At 40.3% G+C, this 26,310-nt stretch overlaps 1 protein-coding gene across 1 annotated transcript; it reads right to left on the bottom strand.

Moving 5' to 3' along the window:
* Positions 1–452: 452 nt before the first annotated feature.
* Positions 453–25,117, bottom strand: kifap3a (kinesin-associated protein 3a). Its single transcript, XM_053489302.1, has 20 exons — positions 24,930–25,117; positions 21,603–21,734; positions 21,191–21,336; positions 20,981–21,039; positions 20,594–20,735; positions 15,595–15,694; positions 15,096–15,220; positions 14,625–14,723; positions 14,357–14,535; positions 13,584–13,746; positions 8,216–8,316; positions 7,423–7,531; positions 7,224–7,336; positions 6,969–7,134; positions 6,643–6,768; positions 6,463–6,561; positions 6,289–6,374; positions 5,034–5,220; positions 4,741–4,834; positions 453–1,470 (listed from the first exon to the last, which is right to left on the bottom strand). The coding sequence occupies exons 1-20, from the start codon at positions 24,959–24,961 to the stop codon at positions 1,359–1,361; spliced, it is 2,370 nt and encodes a 789-aa protein (XP_053345277.1). The 5' UTR covers positions 24,962–25,117; the 3' UTR covers positions 453–1,358.
* Between the last annotated feature and the right edge of the window lie 1,193 nt (positions 25,118–26,310).

The following is a 26,310-nucleotide window of genomic DNA, read 5'->3' as shown; positions in this document are numbered from 1 at the left end:
CGCTCATCTCGTCATACTCCACAGCCTGGTGGAAAAAATCTGCCATCAACATTTATTATACCTCTCTATATGACTCTTATTTACTCTTACTTATTTAAATACTTATTTAGCTACATTACTTTAAAACCTGTACTTGAACACTCAGCTGATCTCAGGTATTTCCTAGCAGGATCGCTTATATCTATAATAGTAGCATATCTTGAAAACTAGCGCAAACTGATAATTATATCAGCTAACATTGCTTTCGTTTTTAGAAAACAAAAATTGGCCAAATTTGCCATGCTGTTTCAGAAGCGTTTTGAATGTAGGCGACATCGCTCATAGATTTGAATCATTAACTCTGACTTTATATACACAAAAACACACAATGATAAACCAGACAGAGACAGTAATATTTTTTTACACTTTCCCATCTTCATCAGGAACAAAGCAGAAAAAAAGACAGGACCAGATTTTGTTCATATTGGTTTAATTTAATATTGCACCACCGATCTTTATATTATAAAACAGCAGTTTAGACAATACACAGGCACCAAAAAGAAAAAGAACTTTGCACACAACTTTTGTGCAAACTTATATGTACATATATAAAAACTTGAACAGAATTTTGGTAACAGTTTAAACTTAAAAAGAAAAATTCACACACATACAAAGGTTATCATTTAGAAAAGCAAAACATAACAAGAAACAGAGCACAATCATGAGCTGGTCATAAGACACTGATAAAAAGCATTACAGCATTCTCTCTCTCGCTTTTATTTATTTATCTTTTTTACAATTCAATAAATGCATGTAAGACTTTGGCTAATGTCACAAGTACATGGAGAACAGTGGAGAACAGTGTCTCAAATGCCTGAGTGTTTAAGAGTGTCTGAGCTTCAGTGATGGGCGAACTCAAAATTCAGTTAATTCTCTATGAACAGAATAAAGCGTGCAACTAAACTACACCTGATTTACTTAGACATGCAATGAATGCAAACATTTGCTCTAGTTGCAATGAACTGGACCTACAGCTTTAATACTTCATGCAAAAAACATGTTTTAAAAGGTATTTGAAATCTAGATACATGTAGTGCGTTGGTGAAATGCGTCATTTACATTATAACAGACACATTGTCTATTAAATGTGTAATAGTACATATTGATAATTGAGTATGCCTGTAAACAATTAGAAACTACTTAATGACATAGTGAAAGCAGCAACTTAAGAAAGCCCATGTCATTAAGAATGATATTTAAAATGGAATAAATAAATAAATAAATAAATAAAGTCAGTAGTGTTGAATCTGCCTAAAAGAGATTTTGAGTAAATACAATGCTAATGGTGGTCCGTACTGTATTACTGCACTCACAATATTTTACCGTGATGCTGAGTAGCTGTAGAAGTGTTGCTCGTCGGGCCGGAAGCCATATGCTGTAGCAGGCCGCATGGGTCCCCCTGGCCCCTGACTGTATCTCTCTGAGATGGCACTGAAAAAACAAAACGAGACAGACCCTTAAACAGGACTCTTAGCCAGCGGCACCATTTAAGACAGGTCTTTTTATAGAGTTTATATTATTAGTCTGGATAAACAAAGTTTGCATAGTGCTTACACAAACAGGTTTGATATTTGGAATGTACCACTAGATGGCACTGCAGGACTGCTTAAAAAGACAGACAAAGGGAGTCAGTGTCAGTGAGTCTGTTACGAATTTAAAAAGGGCATTGTGAATTAACTTTTTTCCAAACATAAAAATAGAGGAAATACATCAGACTACGAAAACCTCAACACACAACCCCAAACACTCCTGAGCCGGAAACTGAAAGACTAGTTAAATACATTACAGTAAATGATTCACTTTTTCTTCATGTAGACTTTCAGATGAGTGTCCAGGGTGCAAGTGCAAACAAAATACCTTGGGATATAAAAAAAAATACAAAAAAAAAAATATATATATACAAAAATACTGATTTTAAAGGAGTGTGCCTGAAGTGTGAAAAAAAAAAGCATTAACCAAGAGGTATTTCAGCTGGAGCTGGACACTCACACACACACTTGACTTAACACAGACCCGTGTTAACTTGCTACAGAAATAGTAAAATATGGGACCTTTAAAAAAAAAAAGAAAAAAAGAAAAAAGAAAACACACCTTGACTGACTAGCGTACTTAAAGGTTTATAGCAATAAATCCCACTGGCAAATCATTAATAAGATATCAATTTCAAAATGAAGATAAATACCTGACATGAAAAAAAAAAAAACTCGATTGTCTTAAGGACAGAAAGATCTCTGAGGTGCCTTTGATTGAACACCACCATCAACTCTGGGTCTTCTTGTTCCACAGGACCCCCCCCCCCCCCTCCCTAAACCCCCCCAAACAGATTTTAGCTTCTGTCGCAGCCTGAGCACAAGCTTGCCTCACTCTTCTCTTAAAATATGAGCTGTTTGCTTTGCCCCTACCAGCTCCCATAATGCTGTGTTGTTTTTAGCGCAAATCATTTCCATGAGAGTCGCTATTCCTTTAGTGACCACCTCCTGGTTTTCACTTGGGTTAAATTATTGCCTTTCTGTTAGTGAAAATGACCTCTATCTGGGGAAGAGTTAGATTAAAAATACCATGAAAAATAAAGCATTTTTTAAAGTACAGACAAGAACGACAGAAGGGTTGTGAGAGAACGACAGCGCTCAGAGCTTAACCTGTGTCCTTTTGAGAGACGTCCATGTACGAGTAAATAAACTTCACTTCAGCAACGACCTTGGAAGCAGGCACCTTCTTTCTTCACGCTCGTTTCCAGACGTCTTGGGTTTCACAAGGATGTCTGGACATGGTAGGTTTTCACTATGGAACGGTGTGATTTATGGTGTTCGACTACTGTAAAACTCACCTTGGCATATGCTTGTAGTAAACTATACAGTGAGAAGATTTAATATTACTTTAGATGCTTGGTTTGACTTAAGGTAAATGCATCAGCTTCTAGGGAATAGCGCAGACAATTACGGGTTAATAGTTTTACTATATTCTTGTAATGCTGTTGTTTGTAAAATCATTGCTATCCCTAAGATCATATTTTACCCAATGCTACAGAAATCACATATGGTCTTCCTCTGGGATTGATTATATATGGAATGTTTGTACCTATGGTCAGGTATTTCATCTACTAAGACAGTCATGCGCTTAAGGATAAGTCAGGTAGGGAGAGAGGCATTACTCTGGATAGAAATGATGAATCGAGCTGCTGATGGTGGACCCACGAGTATGACGGATCAATCATCAGGTATCTTACATAATTCCATACAGAGTGAAAAATGTGTCTTAAGTGAGATGACTTGTGCAAACTATGCCTCTGGGAAGATTCTCCATACATTTCACATTTCATCACTTCCCTAGACAGCTAGACAGCTGGAGTGGAACCTGGAGCGGGAAGGAGGCAGACAAAAGGCTCCAGTGTTTCCAGTCAGGCCTGAGAAGTGCAAGGCTGTTAAACACGCACATGGAGACCTCTTAACACCAGCCTTTCCCTGTTTCTATCTGCTTTGAGGCTTTGATCTTGAACCTGTCACTACTCAGCCCGTCCTGATTTTACAGTTCCTCTAAATCAGTGCAGTATCCTCATTGCTGCTCACTTAAAAAAAAAAAAAAAAAAAAAAAAATTGCTCTTGATTGAATGACTGTAAAGTCGTTCTCCCATGCTGCGCAGGTCTGGCCTTTTTTCTTTACAGCCTTTACAAGAATTCAAAGGAATCGTGATAGCCGGCCTGCTGGAACTCACGTCTTAACTAGATGACATTAAACCCAGGTTTTCCCTCTGTGTGAAAATTCTGTGCGTAATCTAGAACCAGGTAAAGATTTCTTTAACCTCAAAATTACCCGCTAGGGTCCATTTCAGTCTTGTTTATCAGTTTATCACGTAGCACGTGAGGAACCGCGTTGCGTTACTCGTACGAATAACAGCGAGAAGTATTAAAGCCGCTTCCCGGTCTGTCTGGCTGTGTGTGTGTGCTCCCTACAGGCTGGATTTCATTATTGTGTTAACCTAGATCTCTCGGACCACTCCGACCAAATGAAAACCAAACTCCCTGGCTGTGTTATTCCCTGCACTCTCTCAGTGTGTTTTACAGCTATCGCTTACAGAATGGTGAAAAAAAACAAAACACCCTGCTTCCTCTATACTCACTTGCTCTTTGGATTTTAAAAGTTCCACTCCTCTTTTTTTTTTTTTTTTTTAATAAATCCCCCCCCCCCCCTTTTCTCTCATCTATAAAGTCCTCCTGATTCAGTTAAGAGCTTGTTCTGCTCACCACAGCCAACAACAACAGATAAATACTGAGCACCTCAACACGTCTCAGGAGCGTTCTTCATTGTCTGTTGGATCGCACTTTCTTGAGAAACAAAAGATCTTATTAAAATACTATCACACAGGGGGGTTGTAGATCCATAAATCAAATCCTGGGTTTGTGCTTTGCAAAGCTGTCGTGACAGCAGGAAACGGAGCATGGGGCTGATCTGTAGAGTGTTAGGAAGGTGAAGAGTGTGTGTATTTTCCTCCACACTACAGCTATTGCTGTTGGAGGGAGTGCTGCTGCAAAGAGGAGAAGCAGGGGGTGAACTGACAGAGCTTTCGAGATGAAAAATAACACATGACACTGGCACTGATACGAGTCTTGGAATCTCATGAAGTAGGTAAAGAAAAACAAATGTGTTCGGCCCTGAACGAGTTGATGAAATACATAAAGCTAGGTATTTACTGTGTCTATTTACCTTACAGGGAAACCCTGTGATGAGACATAGTCTCCATTTTGAAACTCTGTAAAGAAGTCTGGGCTGATGGCAGCATCTGCATGGATTAATCCATCTACAGGGAAAGACATTAGGCAGACTTTTAGTAATACTGTGCTCATTCTGCATTATGGAAATAAACATAAATCAGACTGTGCATAAATATAACTCCCTATGTTTCATATCATTTATCACACAGTGATTCCTTTATAATACTAATGGATTGGAGGACATAAAACATATTTTGTGTGTGTGTGTGCGTGTGTGTGTGTGACCTGAGCTGTAGAAGAGGTCAGGCCTTTCCAGGATGTCCGCTCCTTGTAAAAAGGGTTCTCCTTCTTCCCCGTACAAGAAGGGCTCCACTTCCTCCATCTGCCGATTCTCGACCATCTCCAGCCACTGAGAGTTGTGCCAGCGGAACTTCTCATTTTGGATCTTCCTCCCCCATTCTTCATCATACTCCTGTTGCAGAATAAAAACCATAACTTTATAAATCCCAGGATCATGACAAATAAAAGTTAAGAAATGAGTATCACTGAGGACCTGCCAGCAGGCTAGTTATAACCTTTACTATCCGCATCTGTGTTAGCACTGTGTAGTGCCAAGCACTTAGCGTGGCAAAATGTTTGTGTAGGATCTCCAATCAAAGCCAAGTTCCACAGAGCTCCATGGACCGAGACCAGCTGATTAATCATCGCAGCTGAAAAGCTGAGGAGGAGGATGCGAACGGCCACCTGAGGCTCAGCGCTTAAAAGGACCTATTATCACAGGCCAGGCCAAACTGACATAATCAGTCAGGGTACAAATAAATCATATGCGGAACAGACTGCCTGACTTATGAAGAGGAAAGAGGTTTTATGACTTGGATAATTAATTTTATTGCAACAGAGCTCATGACATGTAACAGTGATAACAGTGGATATGAACCAGGGTTCTATATGAAACATATGAGTGTATCCTGAATAAATTATAAAGGAATAAACTGCTTAGGGAGAGACAAATTAGGTGGTGATGGAAAGGGAGAAACGTTAATGCATTATTAACAAAAACAACAACAATCTCTGCAAGCAAGAGCAAGAAAAGTAAGGAGGAAGAGAGCAGATAAGGTCTCACAAAAACTTTAACCCAAACTTGCCAACAAAAACCTACAAAAAATTAACGAGTGCACGGGTGAGTGTGTGTGGTATTTCGCAGACCTGCGTTCTGTCCTCTTTACCTATCTGAGTCTAACCAGACACCTCAAGCCTCTTTGATGTGGCTCCCAGCTTTAATAGTTCTGCCTGATCAGTTGTATAGAACACTTCCCTTGGCCTCCAAATGAAACCTGGGATAATGGAGACCTAATTACATTAATCTCAGGCCTGGCAACAATCAATCAGTAAGTAACGTCCATGGTAAATCCACAGCCGAGCCAACACTGCCATAACTAACAACGTTAAACTAACATCATTATTCCGAGGGATCTAGACGGGTTACGGGATGGAGAGGAAATCTAGGAAATGGAGTAATACAAAGCAAACAAACACCTACAGCTATAATATCCAGCGTGTTGTCACAGACTTTGCAGATTTCAGCGTTTTTGTCGTGCATCAGGTCGATGAGGTAAGCCGGTGCTTCTGTGGAACAGAGTTAAGGTAAAAGACCTAACAAAGACTTTGCGTAAGGTTTAAAATACCACAACTCAAACATTAGAATCAAGGATACGCGTCTCCTTTATAATGACGTCTCGGGTGGCCTGGTGGAACACCATCTGGTAGAAGACGTAGACGATTTGACAAACGAATTCATCATCTTCCTGTTGGGCTGCAAAAAAAGAGAAAGACCTGAGTTGAGAATAGATATAAAAGGGTAAGATGTTTAACAAATGCCAAGACTAGACTTTACCATTCAGAAGCTCTATGAGGGCAGGGATGATGCCTGACTTGGCTAACATGGCGGCGCAGGAGTCGTCCATGGAGACCGTGCCAATCATTATCACCACCTCCAGCACGAGGTCATCTTCTGCAGAACCTAGAGGTCAGAGTTAATAGCTACAACGTTAGCGGTGGAGAAGGCTTACTGTCATTAATCTGCATTAATATAGACACATTTACGCTGAGGGATCATATCTTAATATTACTATCAATGCTTCAAAGCAAATCACTCTGCTTATAAGCACTGTTGTAACACGGGACGTCTGCGAGACTCTGCCTGCAGCCTGACCGGCTTACCGGGTTTCAGGTGGTCTTTGAGGAAGGGGACAAGGTTGTACTCTTTAAGCACCAGCTCCCAGTCCAGGTCAGGAATAGTCAGGTTAGCCAGCGTCCCCAAACACTCGATCATGAACTCCTCGTCTTCATCCTGTCCGATCTGAGCTGCAAGGTCTCCAACGTAATCCTGCACGAAAAACAAGAAAAACAACTGGCTCGACTAGAGTGAGAACATGTATGAGGACAGTTGTGGGTTGTGTCCGTGTTTGCGCTCACTATGAATAAGTTCTTGGAAGGTCCCTCATGCTGGGAGATGTTCCGGATCATTTTCATCATCAGTGGATCCTTCAGCTTGAACGCTCTCTTCATCAGCATCTTCAGTCCGTTACCTAGAGTGAGAAGACACTACGTTCAGTCACCACAACTGCACTGAATAAACTTATGGATATGTACAGAAATAGATACATGTCTTTGCCTTCACAAATGAGTTGTGCATTCCTCTTGTTGGCTGCCAGGTTTATGCAGAAGGAGATGAGCTCAGGGTCCATCCCTTCCTCACCACAATCGAACAACATCTTCATCACCTGTCAGTCATCAAAGCGCATACACAATAAGGAACAATTTCCCGGAAAACCCTATGACTTAAATAAAAGCGCTCAGGTCATACACTTAAACTCTGGCTGGACAAAATTAATGTACTCTCCATATTCGTTCAAATCAAATTGAGCAGACATCCAGAGAACAGCTCTAATTAGCCCAGTCCTAGACTAGAAGGAGCTCAGGATTTCCCCCCAAAACGTTCCTGATTTTAGAAGTGTATCCCCCATGTCACTCCTCATTAGGTCAGATGTAAAGGACATGCCCAGGACTGAACAGGAGCCCAGGGTATGCAACTTGAAATGAGTTTGTGTATGTGTGACGTTAACATTAAGCAGGACAGCAGGCAGGCCTGGCCAAGGCTAGTCAGCTCTGTGAGGAGGCCATGCTGTGCAATCACCCAGCTCTGGAGGATCACATAGCAGCAGCCCTGGAGCCGTAATCACACAGCGGCTAGACTTACTGGCACCTGCCCTCCTCGCGCTTCCTCACCACCCTAAAGCGCCTTTGTACATCCTAAAGGCTAAAGTATGCATAATTCGACTACAAATCCCATGCTCCCATATCCGGACCTGTAGATCCCTCCTTGCGTCTTGAGCGAAAAAGTCGAATTCAAAATACCACCAAACCAGTTTCAGAACATTTCTATCTGCTGTGCCTTTTCTCTTTACCTGTGGAATACAGTCTGTGTAGGCGAACATGGACTTGAAGCGGTCATCCATGCTGATATGGTACAGTATGCGCATGGCTAAATGCTTCTGTACTTCATCTCCTGGAAGAAGCACACACAGAGAAGACACACTCATTAAAGACATATGCACCGATTAGAGAAGTAAAACACTGAACTAACATCTGTTCATATAAAAGTCTTTTTATACATACTTTATTATCTGAAATATGCTTGTGCAACATGAGTGAGGTTTATTTTATTAAGTTTAAATGTTAAAGGTAATAGTAAGTATTTAAGAAACGAATGGGACCTTTAAGATTAAATCGCGTACGCAAACGTTAAAATGGAAACAGAGGAACAAAGTGAAACAAATTGGTGTTTTTTAAAGTCTCTCTCATGCATACATGAAGCAATGTACAAAAAATTTACAAATTTGCATATTTGTAGGGGCTTTGCAACCGTACACGCGCGCGCACACACACACAAAGATTAAGGGTCAGAAGTGAGGTCTCCGGCTTAATCAGAGAAAGTGAGTGTGAGCGAGAGACAGAAAGAAAGAGTAGAGAGGGGGAGAGAAAGGGAAAGTGAAAGAGGGGACCAGTCGGAGCCGGTCACAGACCCTTCGGCTAGGTTATCTCAGCCTATTGAAGCCAGATGTTTTTTCCAAAGCCCCAGAAAGAAAAGGACTCCTCCATTTAATTGGCAAAAAGAAGGAAGCATAAATTTTACTGCCATTAATAACTTCAAGCCACGCTGCTCTCCTCTGCCAGAAGCGGCGTTTGGCCTGAACATGTGCTTCTCGTTAGCGAAGAGACACGCACGTTACACATGCACAGTAGTGCTCCGCTCGGCAGGTAGGGAGAACACACAACCGTGGATCTTTTACGAGGGCTGTGGAGATCGGCCTCTATAAAAAATGTTCAAAACCCTACTGGAGCCTTGGAAAGGTAAAGGGGCCGCGGGGAAGAAAAAGCATTGTTAGAAAGTAATTATGCTGTTCAGGGGCAGTTAGTGGGAGTGCAGGAGAGTTGCACTTCAATTACAAACCACCCAGCCTCCAAGAAAGCACAGAGAGGACAGGCATGCAGACGTCGGCCCTCGTCCTTCTCCTCCAGGATTTCAGTGTGGTCATGAATAAACAGAGAATAGCTGCAGTAAACAGACTTCAAAGCAGGCGGATTTACGAGGTGGCATGACGAAGCGTGATCCTGTGAAGTTGATGGACGCGAAGGAAAGGAACAAAAGCTGAGTTAGGGAGCAGTTAAGTCTGACCTTACGTGAGCGATTCTAAATGTGTATATTTATAAATTCTAAAGATCACAAGACACAGGGTGAGATAATATCCAGATGGTGTGACCGCTAAATAAAAATGACCAGTGTCTCAACTTAGGTAGGAAATGATTTTGTTATATATGACAATTGATGCATTTGTCAAGTCATGCATCACCATTCTACCTCAAAATTGACTCTTTTTTTTTAACAATCAATTATTTTGGATTTATGTACATTTGCCTTTGAGGTGGGAAAAATGGCGCTGTGCCTCTATAATCCTACAGGTTGTGTGTTCTAAACCATTTACACACTGGCATGCAGCACAGCATGGTTCAAGTTTTTAAACCAATAAAAATGTAATACCATATTAGGAAATTGTGAAATGCAATACAAACTGAATCGCGCCAAGGCATCGTGATAATATCATATCAGTTTCACTGGTGATTTCGCTTTCTTCTTAAGGGAGAGTCAGTTCTTAAGGGTGTTGCATTGATAACACCGCCGAGTACAAAAAAATGTCTGGATCCACTGTAAACTCTGGATTACTGTCCTCTCCTCCTCACAGCGATAACACGTAGACAGCAGTGATGAGAGGAGGCTGAGCCCTGCTTTTTATCTTATCGCCAGGGTTGTGACCTTCGGGGTGGGCTGCTGGGATTTGTGGGCTTCTCATTCTAGCAGGCCAGCTCCGAACAGATAAGAGATGAGACGAGTTCATCTCAGTTAATTATATTCATTAGCCAGAGTGCCAGATGGAAGCTCGGGACGACACACAGACAGTTCTCCACTTTCCGATCCATACATACATACTTAAAACGTAAAAACACAAGGGGGTTGGCTGGATGAAGTGAGCTTTAGCTACAGGAAGTTCTCCTGAGTCTGAGCGATCGCACATGCTTACGAATCTCCATGGGTAGCTAACGCTGGACATCCACCGTCCTGGAAGAACAACATTTACTTTAGGAGTGAGCTTGTTATTTTAACAAGTATATTATATTAATTATGTGGGACACATGACACCCCCAGGACTCTTAAAAGGATACATCAGTGGTGCCAAAGGCAACCACGCCTGGGTGCATGGATCAGGCACCAATCACGCGTTATGGTTCTCCTCAGGAAGCGGTTAGATTGGGAGCCGGACACAGACAAGAGTCTGTTCTGGTCAGCTGGAGGACTGAACTCATCGAGGTGTTTGCTCTATGCTAATTTAGTACATTTTTTACTAGCTATTTTGCTAGCTATTACATTATTCAATTCTCAAATGAAGTTATGGAGAGGTTAACAAGGTTGAAAAAAACAATAAGAGGTCACTAGAGATTTCCAACTTGCAGCTGTTTTTGCAGTGGGCCTTTAAGAGTCCCTTCCCTACACGGACTCATAAAAGTTCTACCGTACTAGAAGGACTAATCAAACCACAGGGTGAAGGAAAAGCAGCTACACGTTATCCACCTTTGGGATTAGCACACATGTAAATGTATTATCTCATTCATCTGCTTAAGATTCTGGTGTTGTGTCTTGGACATCGTCTAGCATAATATTATATCATCATGATTCTTTTGTGTGCCAATGCATGTATCACTACAGTGACTCCAAAATTAGTTTCTAATATTGTTTTTACATTTGTTTTTATTTTAATCTGTGATGGTAAAATGTTGGCGTTCTTCAACATCATAAAAAAGGGGACAGTAGAAATCACCACACCCGGTGTGGTAGGAGCAAGTTTGTTTGTTTGTTTAGAAAAAATAATAGAAATAAATAAGTGTGACGGGAGAAAAGCTTGATGAAGTTCATTTGAAAAATCCTAAAAAAAATTGGACATTAGAAATCACAGCTGTTTCACAGTGGAAGTAAGAGCATGTCCATCGCACTCCATTTGATGAGAACTCAATTGGGACTAAAGTTTGTCCATAAGAAAACCATTTGTTAATGATGCATAGTTAGATCATTAAAAATTCTTTAGTTTGCCTGGGGAGCAAAAAGATCAAACTTGGTCACATGGTCTGAGGTTCAGTCAGATTTGAGAGCCATGGATGTTTCAGGGTAAGAAAGGAAGCTTATGAAGCGATGCACCCATCATGCACAGTGCCAGAGACGGCAGATATATGATCTGGGTTTGCTTCAGTTGCTCAGGTCCAGGCTCAGCAACGTTACAGTGGTGTGAAAAACTATTTGCCCCCCTCCTGATTTCTTATTCTTTTGCATGTTTGTCACACAAAATGTTTCTGATCATCAAACACATTTAACTATTAGTCAAAGATAACACAAGTAAACACAAAATGCAGTTTTTAAATGATGGTTTTTATTATTTAGAGAGAAAAAAAATCCAAACCTACATGGCCCTGTGTGAAAAAGTAATTGCCCCTGAACCTAATAACTGGTTGGGCCACCCTTAGCAGCAATAACTGCAATCAAGCGTTTGCAATAACTTGCAATGAGTCTTTTACAGCGCTCTGGAGGAATTTTGGCCCATTCATCTTTGCAGAATTGTTGTAATTCAGCTTTATTTGAGAGTTTTCTAGCATGAACCGCCTTTTTAAGGTCATGCCACAACATCTCAATAGGATTCAGGTCAGGACTTTGACTAGGCCACTCCAAAGTCTTCATTTTGTTTTTCTTCAGCCATTCAGAGGTGGATTTGCTGGTGTGTTTTGGGTCATTGTCCTGCTGCAGCACCCAAGATCGCTTCAGCTTGAGTTGACGAACAGATGGCAGGACATTCTCCTTCAGGATTTTTTGGTAGACAGTAGAATTCATGGTTCCATCTATCACAGCAAGCCTTCCAGTTCCTGAAGAAGCAAAACAACTCCAGACCATCACACTACCACCACCATATTTTACTGTTGGTATGATGTTCTTTTTCTGAAATGCTGTGTTATTTTTACGCCAGATGTAACGGGACACACACCTTCCAAAAAGTCAAACTTTTGTCTCGTCGGTCCACAAGGTATTTTCCCAAAAGTCTTGGCAATCATTGAGATGTTTTTTAGCAAAATTAAGATGAGCCTTAATGTTCTTTTTGCTTAAAAGTGGTTTGCACCTTGGAAATCTGCCATGCAGGCCGTTTTTGCCGAGTCTCTTTCTTATGGTGGAGTCGTGAACACTGACCTTAATTGAGGCAAGTGAGGCCTGCAGTTCTTTAGATGTTGTCCTGGGGTCTTTTGTGGCCTCTCGGATGAGTTGTCTCTGCGCTCTTGAGGTAATTTTGGTCGGACGGCCACTCCTGGGAAGGTTCACCACTGTTCCATGTTTTTGCCATTTGTGGATAATGGCTCTCACTGTGGTTCGCTGGAGTCCCAAAGCTTTAGAAATGGCTTTATAACCTTTACCAGACTGATAGATCTCAATTACTTTTGTTCTCATTTGTTCCTGAATTTCTTTGGATCTTGGCATGATGTCTAGCTTTTGAGGTGCTTTTGGTCTACTTCTCTGTGTCAGGTAGCTCCTATTTAAGTGATTTCTTGATTGAAACAGGTGTGGCAGTAATCGGGCCTGGGGGTGACTACAGAAATTGAACTCAGGTGTGATAAACCACAGTTAAGTTATTTTTTAACAAGGGGGGCAATCACTTTTTCACACAGGGCCATGTAGGTTTTGATTTTTTTTCTCCATAAATAATAAAAACCATCATTTAAAAACTGCATTTTGTGTTTACTTGTGTTATCTTTGACTAATAGTTAAATGTGTTTGATGATCAGAAACATTTAAGTGTGACAAACATGCAAAAGAATAAGAAATCAGGAAAGGGGCAAATAGTTTTTCACACCACTGTAAGTGGCAATAAAATAAATTCAGCTGACGACCTGAATGTACTGCACGACCAGATCATCACATCTATGGAGTTTTTCTTCCCAGATGGCATATCTATATTCCAGAAGGTTGTAAAAGAGTAATTCTGGGAGCAAGATGAATCACCGAACTGGACAGCACGAAAACAAAGGCAGGCCGGATGCAGTGTGACTTTGGTCGCATAGTACTGTATATATAACTTTCAGACACTGTAATAATCAGCTCTGTCAGCACGATTTAGGTCATTGCTGGTTATTCTGTGGAAAAGTAGTGCAAGCTGATTAAATCATCACTACAGGTATGGTGCCTACCTAGCAGGGAAGTGAGTTTGGGCAGCAGGCCCACCTGCACCATCTTGCTACGGAGGCCGGTGTCAAAGGAGAGGTTGAGGAGGAGACGCAGAGTGACATTCAGCAGATCCTCATGATCACAAGGGACCAGCTTGGCCAACTTCTCCACCGTGTCTGTTTCAGCCTGGAATACACACAAAGCAAGCAGAACACACAGATTAAGAGCAAGTGGGTGAAGAGAGAAAGAGGAAAACAATACAGAAAGACAAACGAAGATTTTGTATAAGAGCTATTCTGACATCAATAACAGATTTCACACTTCCACCAGTGTGCGCTAAGGTCTCGTGATGTGGCCTCGGCCTGGCTTGTTAGCGCATCTGTGGGCTACTGCAGCCGCAGCCACATAGACTTGAGGAAATCTGAGACCCATTACAGCCTTTCTAACCTGCTTCCAAACCAACGATTTAATGCTAATGATTGTTACTGCAATGATTTATCTTTGCCACAGTGCACACTGAAACCATTACAAAAATGGGTCAAGTTGGTAAAGATTACATGCAAAGTCCATCACTGTGACACTATGAGCATACTCTACTTAATTCTTAAATTCCTAATGTCTTTAACAAAACATAAAACAGAATTTATTAGGTCTATTAGCCTGTGATTAGAAAGTGAATGAATTGTTGAGGGCACCTTTTAGTCCAGGCTTTTAATAGTTCTTGAATAAATGAGCAGGAATTCATTTTATTGTTCATAAGACTTAATGTGAAATGTATCTGTTGTGTGTCCCTCACCATATCGTTCTTGTTCTCCAGGAAGATGCTGAGTTTCTTGAGAAAGGACACTACAAGCACCAGGAGCTCTTTGCTTTCTCGGTCCAGGGTTTTCACCAGGAGGTGCACTATATTTTTGTTCCTCATCTTCAGCTCTATGCGTGTGTCCTCAGACAGGTTCAGCAGGAGATACAGAGCGACTAGCAGGGAAAAATAAAATAAAAAAATTATATAACCTCCGAGACAAAAGCCATAGCCATGTACATACATGTGGGTCTGATAATATTACCTCTGAGCAGCTGTTCCTGCTTGATCAGCAGGCCGAGGTACTTCTTCAGCGCTTTCTCATACTCTTTCTTCAGGTTTTGGTTCTCTGGGTCTTCCTCCCGTTCAACCAATTAAGGACTTTTCATTTGGTTTTTTAAACATTTGGAAGGTGAGAGTTGCCAAAATCAAGAAATTAAGTAACAAGTAATCATCTGAAAATCAACCGTGATATATGCAGCATTTCTAGATATAGAGGTCTGGTGTGTTTCATTATGGTTTTTATTCCACCCATTTCCTTAAACTGTGTATATATCCTATATAAGCATGACTAACATCCACTTACTTACAACTATTTATTTGACACACTCGTCAACCAAAGTATGGGGTTCTGTTTAAAATAAAACAATAAAGCACCTCTGACCATTGACCCGACTTAACCACTTGACCCCCGTATGACTCCAACCCCCTGTGACCAGCCAGGCAGAAAGGATATCAGCTCTCTTTTTTTTCTGCAGCTCCTCCTGCCACAGGTCGTACCTCTTCAACTCATGCTCCATGATGTTCATGCACAGAGCGCCAATCTTATAGTGAGTAATCAGTGCGTGGAACTGGATGAAACTAGGGAAGGAACGTTCACAATTTTGTTTTGACTCTGAGACCTGGACAGCGTTCAAAATAAAGCTCAAGCTAGCACCCAACATGATCCCTGGTCTGTGATGGATGGGAACCGAATCCATTATGCAGTCCAACAAAAAAAAACAATGGACTACACCTGTGCCAAGAACAACTATGGGTTTTTACAGTCATCTACTCAATCCGGCACTCTAATTGGTCCCGACAGTAGGCATTAATGTTATGAAGAAGCAATTTAGCACGATTATAAAAAAAAAAAAAGAGAAGAAAAACAAGCCTGTGTAATGACATATGGTGAAAGTGGCTCCAACATTCAGACTAGAAAGTGTTAGAGGATATTTTGATATTCTGCTTAATACCTGGAGAAACAAAAGAAGACGTAGATGATGGTGGTTGCCAAATCTACGCTCTGCTTCCAGTCCTCCCGCAGGACACGTGCCAGTGCTCCTAAAGCCGCCTCTGTGGAGCAGCACACACAAAACAAAACTTAGTGCAGCACTCACTAGACACACTAATTAAAAGCCTTCCAAGGGTAAGTTTTGACTGTAAAATGTATCTCAGCAATCTGTATAAAGTTCAGTTTTAAAACCATTATATGAATACAATACACGATTTACACTTTCTTATACCTCAGACTGTTAAACATTTCACTAATCAAACAAAGTGATTAAAACAGTATGCACTGCCAACATGTAAAACTCAATAGATGTTGAGATTGTTTTTCCTCGGCCTTATTTTCTCAGCTTGTCCTGGATATCTGTCTATAAAGATTTTTATCAAATAAGCAACTGTTAAATGAAAGGGGTCGTAAATGCAGTCAATGCTGTCTAAGAGCTTGCTTTTCTTCTAATCTGTTTATGCTTTTGGATAGCTGCATGCTTTAGTGAAATAAAAATAAGCCTAATCAGATCATTTTGTGATCAGGCCATCAAAATGTCTTTAGTGCAATTACAGACTCTGTAAAAGTGTATAGTCCTAAAAGTGTCTAAATTACTAAATAATAAAAAGCATAAATTAAATGAATAAAAAAAAACATCTTTATTATTATTTTGATCATTTATCAGAGCTTAGTTTCCTCATCACACTAACAGATGAGTGAAGAGACCATGATAAGGCACATGTTTTCTTACACCTATATACACGTTTATTTACAATTATAGCATGTAAAAATAGCTGTATTTTTGACAGCCTTATAGGAATTTTCCTTTTAATTCTGTTTGTTTTAAATATTTTTACTTTTTTAATTGGTGTCACATAACTAATTAGGGCCCAAGCACTATAGGGTGTGCAGGACCCTCTTGTTTTTCTAAGGATTATTTATTTTTCCACCCTTTTGGACTTTTTGGAAGTCTTAACATGCTCAAAACTCATAAAAATTGGCAGATAGGTTGGAATCTGCTGCCATGAAGATTCCTGAAAGTCTCGTGTCCCCGGGCCCCCAGGGGCCTCCACAAGAGATTTTGCTACATAGCTCATACACACTTTCACGGAGGCACACGAAACTCGGTACACATTTAAAGCTTATTGAGCCGAACAACTTTCGCACTGCATGTCATGGGCTCAACTCAACAGAAGGGCCAATTATTTTGGATCGTTCGCAAAAACACACCAGATGGCTTTTGATATACTCCTCCTAGGGAATTTATACGATCGTCACCAAGCCGGGCCGATGTAATCAAAAGACATTGAGGACGCAAAATTACAGAGGGATTTTTGATATCTCAAACGATCAGTCATGATAATGTCTTAAACTTACACCGAAAAATCATTAATTCAAATTATACTCAGTGACACGTTTTTTTTTTTTTGTTTTTTTTTTCCCGGCGAGTAAAATTTGGGTAAAATCATAGTGTGATGCTTACTTTCCAGCATCTGCGGCCTATTGAACACACGTACACATAAAAAAATGTTAACACTTACATCTCTCTCTCACACACACACACCTCTCACGACGCACACACATGCACAAACACACTTAAATCACAATGTTAACACTCTCACACTCACACAGACGCACGTATACACAAAAACACTCATACTCAAAACTATATTATACATCACAAATTTTAACACTCACACACACACATCTCTGTCTCACATGAGACTTCTCTCCCTCACTCTCACACACACTAACGCACTCAACTTATATTTAGAGCTCAAACTGACATTAGCCCTGTATAGGGTGTGTTGTGTGCAAGTTGTGCGGTGCAACCGGTTGGTGATCGCTTTTTCAAGGTCTTAACCCACTCAAATAACACACAGGGTGTGCAGTGCCCCACAGGTGGCGATGGCGCTGGGTGCTTGGGCCCGTCTTCGTTACTTGCAACTATATTTTGTTGGAATTGTGGTGCTAGACCTATTAAAAAAACTTAAATTGAGAAAACATGTCTTACAGTGTTAACATTAAATATTAATGATTAATTGATTATTGATTTTTACTTGTTTAACTTTCAGTTAAGAAAAAAAGAGTAAAACCTTTGCAACCCAGTTGATGAGACAGACTACTTTGCATCTTATAAGAGTAGCAGGTTATAAATATAGAGGAATGCAGGAAATCTTCCAGGAGAAATGGAGTAAAATTTTTGTTAACTACAAAAATGATGAAAACTGACAATGTGATGGGTTGACATAAAGAGCCAGAGTAAGGACCTGAAATGTGAGGCACTCGTTACTGTGAGCAGAAAACCACCAGAGGGAAGGTGAACTAAACACAAGGGAAATGATGGAAAAGGGGTTAAAGCAACAGAGAGAGAGGCAAAGTGTATGTTACAGAGAAGAGAGGAGAGGTCAGAAGACCCAGGAGCTAGAGGACGAGAGAGGAGGAGAGGTCATGTCTCATGCGGGATGAGAAATGAGACTTCCTCTGTGAGCGGACATGCGCGGTCAGCTGCAGCATGTGCCCCTTGTACCCTCTGGTTTCCGTATGACCCCTTTGTGACGGTGTTAGAGCTCCGTCACGGTTTCCAAACTCAGTTATGGCAATGACTTCTGACAGGTTTATGAAGGATCTAATGCATTGTGACAGAAGAGATGCACACTGGACGTGTGGCTCCGAGCGTTGGCAGCTTAGAGGGATCACAGCTGGGGGATATTCTGTGAAAAGGGATAGTCTATGTATACAGACATAAAAGCAGGATGTCATATAAATGCCACAAAGCTTCCTGATTTCTTTATGGTTGCAGCACCATAAAACGGTTGTGAAAGTGGTTACACGTTTTAAACCAGGGATAATTACATCAGAAAGCAATGTGCTGTGTCTCACTGCTATAAAGATTTCTATTACTAAATGGCATTGCTCACTTGCTTTCTTATTTATCTTATTTGGTTGGCTTCAATAAATAAATTAAAAAATAAACTCTCAGTATAGCTTTATTTTTTGAAAAAACTACTAAAAGACTTGGATAATTTTCTGAGTTTGTACAACAGTACTTTGGCTATATCCTCCAGCTATAGGATGCTTTATTCTTCAACTTTCCACAAACAGATCACATTCTGAATTGTCATTATTGATTTAAATCCAGGTTTGGATAAAATCCATGGATTCAACTCAGGCTTACAGTTTAATGGGTATAAAGATGATTGGATGTGAGTCATTGATTGCAATTTAAAAATGGTAACTTTGCATGTCTTTTGAACTGTGTAAGAAACCGGAGGACCTGGAGAAAACCCATCAAGTATGGGGAGGACATGCAAACTCCATGCACACAGAGCTGAGGTGGGAATTGAACATTAGATGTGCAAGGCCACAGTGCTAACCACTACGCCACTATTCCACCCTTTTCCTTCTGATTAAGCAGCAATTTCAGATGAAAATATTCTTTCCATTTTCCATACATCACATTATCTCACAACACGTCACATCACCTAATGTTACCCCCAGGTTGGGCAAACATCCAGAAGAAATATGTTTCTTCCAACAAGTGAGAGAAAAATCTTAGTGAGTGTTTTACCTTAAAATATATAATATTCACCTATTAAACAGATTTTGGAGTTACACCACACCTCTTTTTCCTTCAAAATTCATTCCGGTCAGGACAGATTGAGTCAGACTGTTTCATTCTGAAGTGTAAGGACAATGATAAATTAAATAAAAAAAAAATAAAAATGTGAGAGTGCAAGAGAGAACTGTCCACTATCAGTTAAACGATTGTGGATCTTAGTTATGCCTGGATTTTTTTTAAAAGGATCAGCAAATATTCCTGGTTGGCCCGCCCAAGTATACTCTATGTAAATCACTGATGTTTGAAGTTTGATCTTATCTGACCAGAGCACCTTCTTCCTCATGTTTGCCGTGTCCCCTACGTGGCTTCTCGCAAACGGGACTTCTTATGGCTGTCTTTTAACAATTTCTTTCTTCTTGCCACACTTCCATAAAGGCCAAATTTATGGAGTGCACGACTAATTGCACTGTGGACAGATTCTCCCACCTAAGCTGTGGATCTCTGCAGCTCCTCCAGAGTTACAGAACAGCTGCATTTGTACGGAGATTAAATTACACACAGGTGAACTCTATTAACTAATTAGGTGACTTCTGAAGGCAGTTGATTCCACTGGATTCTACATGGGGGTATCAGAGTAAAGGGGGCTGAATACAAATACACATCATACTTTTTTACACTTTTTTGTAAAACATTTTGAAAACCATTTATCATTTCCCTTCCACTTACTATCCAAATAAAATGTATTTACATTTGTAGTTAACGTGACAAAATGTGGAAAAAGTTAACAGTGTATGAATACTTTTGTAGGCACTGTACATACTGGAGATGTGGGGAAAAATAGATTCAGTTATGAATAGCGATTCAAATATAAACAATTCTAGACAGAGCGCTGAAGCTTCCAAGTAGCCCAACAGAAACACATTTTTGGGCCATTTTTTACATTATCAAAAATATTGCATATGAAAGGCCTCCCATCTGCCTTTATCAACAAACTTTGTGGGGGAATTAATCTTAAACACACTCATTACGCTCATGCAAGCTAGTGTAACTCGTTGTATGCGTTAAAAGCCGCAAGTGTCTGAGTTAGAAGATGCTCAGAATAAATAAATATCCCAATTCAAAAATTATAATAAATTGGGACATTTATGAAATTGTGATACATTTAAAATCACAATTTTAATACAATCTGTCCATAATAGATACTTCAACAGACCAGACATTATAAATCAGTTGGGTCACTTAACTCATGCCTAATTATTCTGTTTTTTTAAGGTTCAGAGACTGTGATAAAAATCTGAACTCTTGACACTATTGGCTCCAGTCTGTCAGCAAATAATTCCACACTGTTACACCAGTGTGATACACCAGTGTGATACAACAGTACTGTACTGGAATTTTATAGTAAAATGCTACGAACCGTTCTGAAGCAGCTCCTCCAGGTTGTCAGGATTACGAGCCAGCTGCAGAATAAGCGTGGCTCCTCTGATTTTCTCTGGAACATCCTCATACAGCAGCTCCACGTAATCATCGATGCTGTTAATATTAGCCTCCTCGTCCAACTGCAACATTACAACAGAGAGCGTCATGAGGCTTACTTCACCACCGTATAACATAACTCACAGAGATGGAGGGGCAATACACTTTAACATGTTTTTTTAAGTTTTTTTTTAGAATTGTAAAAATATCAGAAAAATATTTATTAAACTGTTAATAAAATATTTAGAGAATTGCAATACAAATCAGGTCTTAAAAATATTAAGATACAATGACTTTCTGTAGAGATGAAATGGTACAACTGCTCTACCTCCATGCCTTCAAACGGAGCAGGATCTCTTGGTTTGATCTGCTTCTTCTCTTTTTTATCTGTAGATCAGAAACCAAACATTAACAAAAAGTGCTGAGTTATTCTCATCAGTGCATTTACTTTACCGTCTCCAAATAAAATTGCTTCCCCCACTTTAGTTAGTCCTCCTGTGAGACAGGAATATAACTATAACCACGTGTTCCTTCCTACCTGTAGATGACTTGCGGTTCTGCAGATAGAAGAGCAGTCGCTCCACTTCCGGGAGCTTGGATGGGGAAATAAGCTTGCACTCCTCCACCACCTTCCGAGCCAAGGACCCGATATCCGTGCTGGCATTAAGGCTTTTCAGGCGAACTCTGAGAAGAGGAATGGTCGTGTTCAAACACAATAAAACAGATGCACTGGGGAATCCTGGTAAAATCAACCAGAGGACTTTCCTTGCTCACAGAAGTACATACACAAGAACAAAAAAGGTAACATTTTTAAATCAACTTTACGTTTTTATAAATTGACATCAAGTTTAAAAATTTGTCCCAGACTCGCTTTGCAACCCAGACCACAATATGACACAATCATGAATTTACCCATGACATCATTAATGAAATCATCAATGGGATCTTACATTTTTTGACACGCCTTGCGTTCTCCAAGCATCGGGCCTCCCATTTCTCCCACGATAGTCGCTTCCACTTCATATTGGACTATTAGGGCTTTCTCTGTAGGATGGACATCCAGACTGCCTCCCTTAACTTTTCTGTGAACCATAAGCAAAAACTGTAACTCTATATGTATTCAGTTACTGACAGTACTCCTATACAAGTTTGAGTATTAATCAAAAGGGATAGGGCATCTATATGGCTTGAGTACATGTATGTGCATGATTATTAAGCACTGCAGTGTTGGACAGCAAAAGTATGCGCTTTTGCAGATAATTAAATATGTACTGCCTAAAAATGTGCACAATATGTCAAGGTTTATGAGTAATCTCACCTAGATATCATAGACCTGCATCTAATAACTGTGCTGCTCACATTAAAACCACCTTCCAGCACACATATAATGTACTATGAAGTGTGTTTAAGTCTGGTTCCATGCCAGGTTTTTTTCCTTATGTCCTCAGTAATTGGACAAACTACTCCATGGCCAGGTGTGTGTGTTATTCTCCCATTATTTTAGCAAGCAAAAAATACAATGTTCTAGAGTTTATATGCATTTGGAATCTGTTACCTTGTAACTCCCCAAAAAAAGGCTGAAGTCTCCCCTCATTTCTTCATTTTAAATTTAATGATGCAGATTAAATTAAAGAAACTGGAACATGTTTATGTAACACCCTCAGCAGCAACCTCATTTCCCCTCTCTTCTGTTCCAGGCATTCAGCATTTTCATCATCACCCATATACTAATCACCGGCCTGATCCTCTGTCATCATCTGTACCTGATTCTCACTGGCTCATGCCTTAAGTTAGATGTTTTTTTTGGCGTGGCATAACAAACAAAAATTTTTTTCTAAAACTGCCCAGGTACAGGGACTGGACTGAAAATAACGAGAGAAAAAAAAAATCCTTCTGGAAACCGGGAGAATTATTTCTCAAAAGAAAATTAAAAATATAAGAAGATCTGGCTCATCGGAAGCAAAATATGAAGAACTGTCTGCTATGCAAGAACTTTACAGTAGGCTGAAAAAAGCATTAGCTTTGGTCAAATGAACTAGTTTGTACATTCCTGAAAGAAAATAATAATAATAAAAGCACACTGGTGAGCTCAGGGACACCAAAACCCTGAAATGCAACTGTGATGTAGAAGATTTTACAACAGCTAGCCAGATCAGGAGTGTCCTCCAGGATGCGGGTGTTATTTGTGTCAAAGCCAAAAATCGAGAGAAGACCTTGCTTGTGTAAAGACACAGGATTTACCATGAGATGTAAAATCAGGACAACCAGTTTTGACTTTGCCACACTTCTGGAGGACAAAAATCATCTTTGCACAGGAATGGTGTAAAGAGAGGAGTATGAAGAAGGGAAGGGATGGTGATGCCATCTCTCCTCTTCTTCTCTTTCCCCCCCTCTTTTTCTTTCCTCTCTCCTTCTGTCTCCCCCTTTCACTCTTTCTCTCTCTCTGTCGAGCTACACATGTCGTTCCCGAGCTGCCAGTGATCCAGACTCCCTCTGCCCTCCGGACCTGTCTGACCCATCCTGGTGCCCTGCTTCTGGCTGAAGATCTCGTCACATGGATGCCCCGTGTGTCTCTCTGGGATGAGTCTGGTGTCTGGGGATGATTCTCTCTACCTAGAAAATGGTTCTGGCCTTGACTGGTGTTGGCAACTGTTTCTCTGGGGACTTGACAGTTCTACCTGGGTCTTCAATAACTACCTGAACTCCATATTAACATCAATTAACATCAGCTATTATAGCTGAACTGCCTCCCACCCTACACACTGTATAAATGCAGATCAATTCCTGCTTTCTGTTTCACCCAAATGAGGATGGGTTCCCTGTTGAGTCTGGTTCCTCTCAAGGTTTCTTCCTACTACCATCTCAGGGAGTTTTTCCTTGCCACTGTCGCCCTCGGCTTGCTCACCAGGGACAAACTGACCATTTTGATTCTTACAAATTTACATTTCATACAAACTTAAATAATTCTATTGATTGTGTAAAGCTGCTTTGCGGCAATGAAAATTGCTAAAAGCGCTATACAAATAAAATTGAATTGAATGGAAGGGATCACGCATGACAAATGCAGCAGGATGGGTATATTCTGCTCAGATTCAGGCTTCAAAACCAACGCTTCACACAGCAGATGGACACTGATCTGAACTTGAGGCGTGGCACATCCCGCAGTGGCAAAGTCAGCCTCCTCACCTGAATCCAGTGGATCACAGATTACTCTTGGTGGAGATAATACTGATGGCAAAAATGCCCAAAGAACAAGCAGGAACTGAAGACAGTTTGAGGAAGTATGTATTAGCAGACTAAGAATTGGACACAGCAACCTTAATATCACTCTACTAATAGTAGGTCAACACCCAATGGGACAATGATGCCATGAAAGTGAAACTGTCAAGCATGTACTGCTCTTGTGCAGGAAATATATGCAGGGGAGGCTAGTTATGATGACAGCTCCAAGAACTAGGGAGAGTAGAAGTCAATGATAAGTCTTTTGGAATGGGGAGTCACTGTTTAGAGAAGGAAGCATTTAATATTGTTTTTGAGAAAAACGTCGGCTTTAAATGACAGGGACACGAAAGAGAGAGAGAGAGAGAGAGAGAGAGAGAGATGCATAAGTGGTGGTGATGCAATCTACAGAACTCCACCTGGATGCTGAGTGGTACTGAGAGGAAATGGGTAGTGTGTGTAGAACTACCAGGTAAACGCAGGTGAAGAGTTCAAGACAAGATCAGGGAAGAATGCTTTAGATGTATTAAGGAGAGGAACCGCAGACTAGAAAATCCTGGAAAATCAGCATTAAGAGTCCAGGAAGATGAGGGAGAGTTAGACGAAGAAGAAGAGCTTGAGATCTTCAGCAGGGATGAAACCATCATACTTCCTCACACTTGTTTCTCAATAAATTCCCTAAAAACTGAGCCTTTAGTCACTATAACTAGAGCACAGGTTTAAAATAAACACACTTTGATCAATGGCCCAATATTATTATAATAATTTATAATAATCCCATATACATGTCACTTAGTTTTCAGAGAATATACCCATCTATTGTAAAAGCCTGTATAAATCATCACCTCAGTTTAATGTCCTAAAGCTTCTTTACCTCCTGATCTGGATGTAATTCATTATAAATGTATTTTTTTGTTTACACTGACATTACGTCATCATATAAAATAGGAGCAGATGATTGCCTTTAAAAGCCGAATCAAATCAACACCCATTAGCGTGCTAGGCTAAGTGAGCTAGCAAACCGAAATGAAAGCTCAACAGCGCGTGAGCACACTCACCTTTTTAAATACCTCACGTCGTCTGCCTGCATCGCGTCTTTATTTCTCAGTATGAATTATGGAGAAATATCATGCAGTACGATTCTTTTATTTTTATTTTTTTTAAATATCTTGAAGCGGATTTCCGACCCTGACTAATGTTTACGTATGTGTTGCTAGGGTTAGTGTTGTTATGTATGGCTGCGAGGCTCGAGCGGAAGAGGCAGGTCCAAGTCGCGTCTCCCAGAACGTGACGTGACTAATGACGTCACCAATGACGTAACCAGGTAGCACGCTGCGCGGCCCCAGTAGCGCTATACTTGTACACAGCTAAAGAAAGAAAAGGAAATTGTCTTTAGCAATATTTCTAGTGGTATACAGGTAGATACAGAGTCCTGGGGGCCTGGAGCTTATCCTGGGAATGTCAATCCATCACTGGGCATACACACTCGACCCCAGGCACAAATTCGTACCCTTCACCCTGAGGGAGGTTAATATATATTTTTGTAAATACAATGCGTAAATCCATTGTGTAAATATGCAAAAAGATTTATATATCGTTAAACCATGGATTGCGAGCATAATTCGTTATGAAGCATTCTTTTCATTCAAATCACTCATATAGTAAAGTGAATTTCCCCAGAAGAAATAATAGAAACTCTGATAATTCATTCCACAACATGTTCATATAAAAGTAATTAATAAAAAATATAAAGTCAACTTACTACTGTGTAAGTCGACTTTCACATACACGCACGCACAAAACACACACACACATAAACACTAACGGAATCACTGCTCCGTCGACAAACCTCATTAACAAGGAACCTCTTTATAACATTTGCTTTTGCCTCCTTGTGAAAATTTCGCGAAACGTTAAACAGATTAATATCCTGCACTGCTACAGACTAGTGACGTGTCATTCATGAACAATTAGTTTTTGAATTGAGTAGTCTTGACTCGGAGAGTGATTCATTCATTTTCTACCGGGCGTGCAGAAAACAGAAATGAGTTTCTTTGAGTCTTTTGGTCCTTTTGTCACGTGACTCCTATAGACGCTGTGCAGTGCAGTACACAGGAAACAGAATTGAGCATTTTTTCTCATGAGTCTTCTAGTCCGAGTCATTCGTTTTTTTTTTTCACAAGACTCGCATAGACGCTATGCAGTGCAATAGATTCAAAAGAATGAACAATTTTCGACCAGAAGATATGAGAGGTGAGCTGCTCATTCTGTTCATTATATCAAATCAAAAATCAAATTTTATTTTATTTGTCACAAACACAGTCATACACAGTACAAAATGTAGTGAAATGCTTACACGACCGCCAGTGACCTTAAATAGAGAATTAAAGCTTATAATAGTAATAAATATGAATAAAAGAAATACGATAGAAAATTAAA

Source organism: Clarias gariepinus, chromosome 27 (genome assembly GCF_024256425.1).
Source record: "Clarias gariepinus isolate MV-2021 ecotype Netherlands chromosome 27, CGAR_prim_01v2, whole genome shotgun sequence".
Lineage (NCBI taxonomy): Eukaryota > Metazoa > Chordata > Actinopteri > Siluriformes > Clariidae > Clarias > Clarias gariepinus.
The sequence above is the reverse complement of the archived record's forward strand: the minus strand, read 5'-3'. Positions and strand labels throughout refer to the sequence as shown.

Bases quoted from the DNA above. Each gene is read 5' to 3' on its own strand.
- kifap3a (XM_053489302.1), bottom strand. From the start codon at position 24,961: ATGCAGGCAGACGACGTGAGGTATTTAAAAAG. The intron at 21,735-24,929 runs GTGAGTGTGCTC...TATGGTTCACAG, and splicing joins GACGTGAGGTATTTAAAAAG to AAAAGTTAAGGGAGGCAGTC. The intron at 14,536-14,624 runs GTAATATTATCA...TTTCCCTGCTAG, and splicing joins GCAGGAACAGCTGCTCAGAG to TCGCTCTGTATCTCCTGCTG.